The following is a 1,758-nucleotide window of genomic DNA, read 5'->3' as shown; positions in this document are numbered from 1 at the left end:
AAGACACCTGAGTGGTCATTTAAATAAAGGAGTGCTGTGGGGAACTAACAGATACCATGCAGAGGGCTCTAGAGATTACACTGTAAGGAAGTGATAAGATTAAGGCAGTCTAAAAGTTATTGAGAATCCTGCTTTAGTAGTGAGATTATGCAGATAATATCATTTGAATAACAGGAGTTCTCTGGCATCAATTCCTATGAATCAGCAATATATTTATTTTCTTTATTTGTTTGGACAGGTGATACACAATTTCAAAATGTCATACTTGGAGAATGGCACTAAAGTGACTCAGTTTACCCTTTTGGGATTGACCGACAACCCAGATTTGGAAGTCCCCCTGTTCATGACATTCACCCTCATCTATCTCATCACACTGCTCGGGAACTTGGGCATGATTGTGTTGATCTGGCTGGACTCCCGTCTCCACACTCCCATGTACCTTTTCCTCAGTAATCTCTCTCTGGCAGACTGTGTTTACTCCTCAGCTGTGACTCCAAAGGTGATGGCTGGGCTTCTCACAGGGGATAAAGTTATCTCCTATGGGGGATGTGTTGCCCAGATGTTCTTCTTTGTGTCTTTTGCGAGTGTAGACTGTTTCCTACTTGCTGTCATGGCTTTTGACAGACATGCTGCAGTTTGCAAGCCCTTACATTATACCACTACCATGACTACTAGTGTGTGTACTCACATGGTGATTGGCTGCTATGCCTGGGGCTTATTTGAGTCTGCTGTACATACTGGATTCACCTTCTCCCTCTCCTTCTGCCGTTCTAATACAGTCCACCATTTTTTCTGTGATATCCCTCCAATCCTGGCTCTTTCTTGTTCTGATATCCATGTGAATGAGATTGTCCTTTTTATCTTAGCCTCATTCAATGTCTGTTTTGCTCTGATAGTTATCTTGGCCTCCTATGCTTTCATATTCATTGCTATCCTGAGGATGCGTTCAGCAGAAGGACGGAAGAAAGCCTTCTCTACTTGTGCATCCCACCTCACCGCTGTGTCCATATTCTATGGAACTGTAATCTTCATGTATCTACAGCCCAGTTCTAGTCATTCCTTGGACAATGATCAAATGGCGTCCGTGTTCTACACCATAGTAGTTCCCATGTTGAACCCAATTGTCTATAGCTTAAGGAATAAAGAAGTTCATAGTGCTTTCAAGAAAGTTGTAGAGAAAATGAAGACTTTGGTAAGCTCCTAATTTTATTTTAAATTTTAAATTATACGTTTTTATTGTCAATAGTTATTTTTAAAAAATATTGATAAAATTTTCAGGTATTATTTTGGTTTATTCTAGTTTTCTAAAGGATTATATTTTTTCCTTGATGATTATTTTTACTTAAGAACAAGTACTCTACTGACACTTGGTAGTAATTGATACTTGCTAACAACACAAAGTTTCAAAGCAGAATTACTGCAAATATGGCAATGTGTATGTATCTTTCTGCTTTCTTCCCTCCAAGTCAATAAGAAATGACACTTCAGCAAACTCCTTTAAAAAGTCTGTTTCACTGACACTTAGCCAAAATATCTTTTCCTAACTTTTTTTGATTATCTTTTTTACACATGGTCTCCTGTAATGAAGACTAGCCTCAATTCACCATATAGCCAACATTAACCTTGAATTTCTGTAATCCCTACATATCCAGTGCTGATTGTAGGTGTGAGTCACCAAGCCAGGCTCTATGTGGTGTTGGAGAAAGAACCCAGAGCTTTCTGCATGTTAGAAATGCCATTCGCCAGGTGCACTATATC

General features: G+C 39.2%; 1 protein-coding gene across 1 annotated transcript; it reads left to right on the top strand.

The window, feature by feature from the left end:
* The first annotated feature begins 256 nt into the window (after positions 1 to 256).
* On the top strand, positions 257 to 1,204 carry LOC121454232 (olfactory receptor 5B2-like). The gene has a single exon (XM_041661488.1). It carries the CDS (start codon positions 257 to 259, stop codon positions 1,202 to 1,204), a length of 948 nt encoding a protein of 315 aa, XP_041517422.1.
* The last annotated feature ends 554 nt before the right edge of the window (positions 1,205 to 1,758 follow it).

This window comes from Microtus oregoni, unplaced genomic scaffold (assembly GCF_018167655.1).
Source record: "Microtus oregoni isolate MIOR12 unplaced genomic scaffold, Mior012 000012F_ref0000307, whole genome shotgun sequence".
NCBI classification, from domain to species: domain Eukaryota; kingdom Metazoa; phylum Chordata; class Mammalia; order Rodentia; family Cricetidae; genus Microtus; species Microtus oregoni.
Note: the sequence above shows the minus strand (reverse complement) of the source record. Positions and strands in the feature narration are given on the sequence as shown.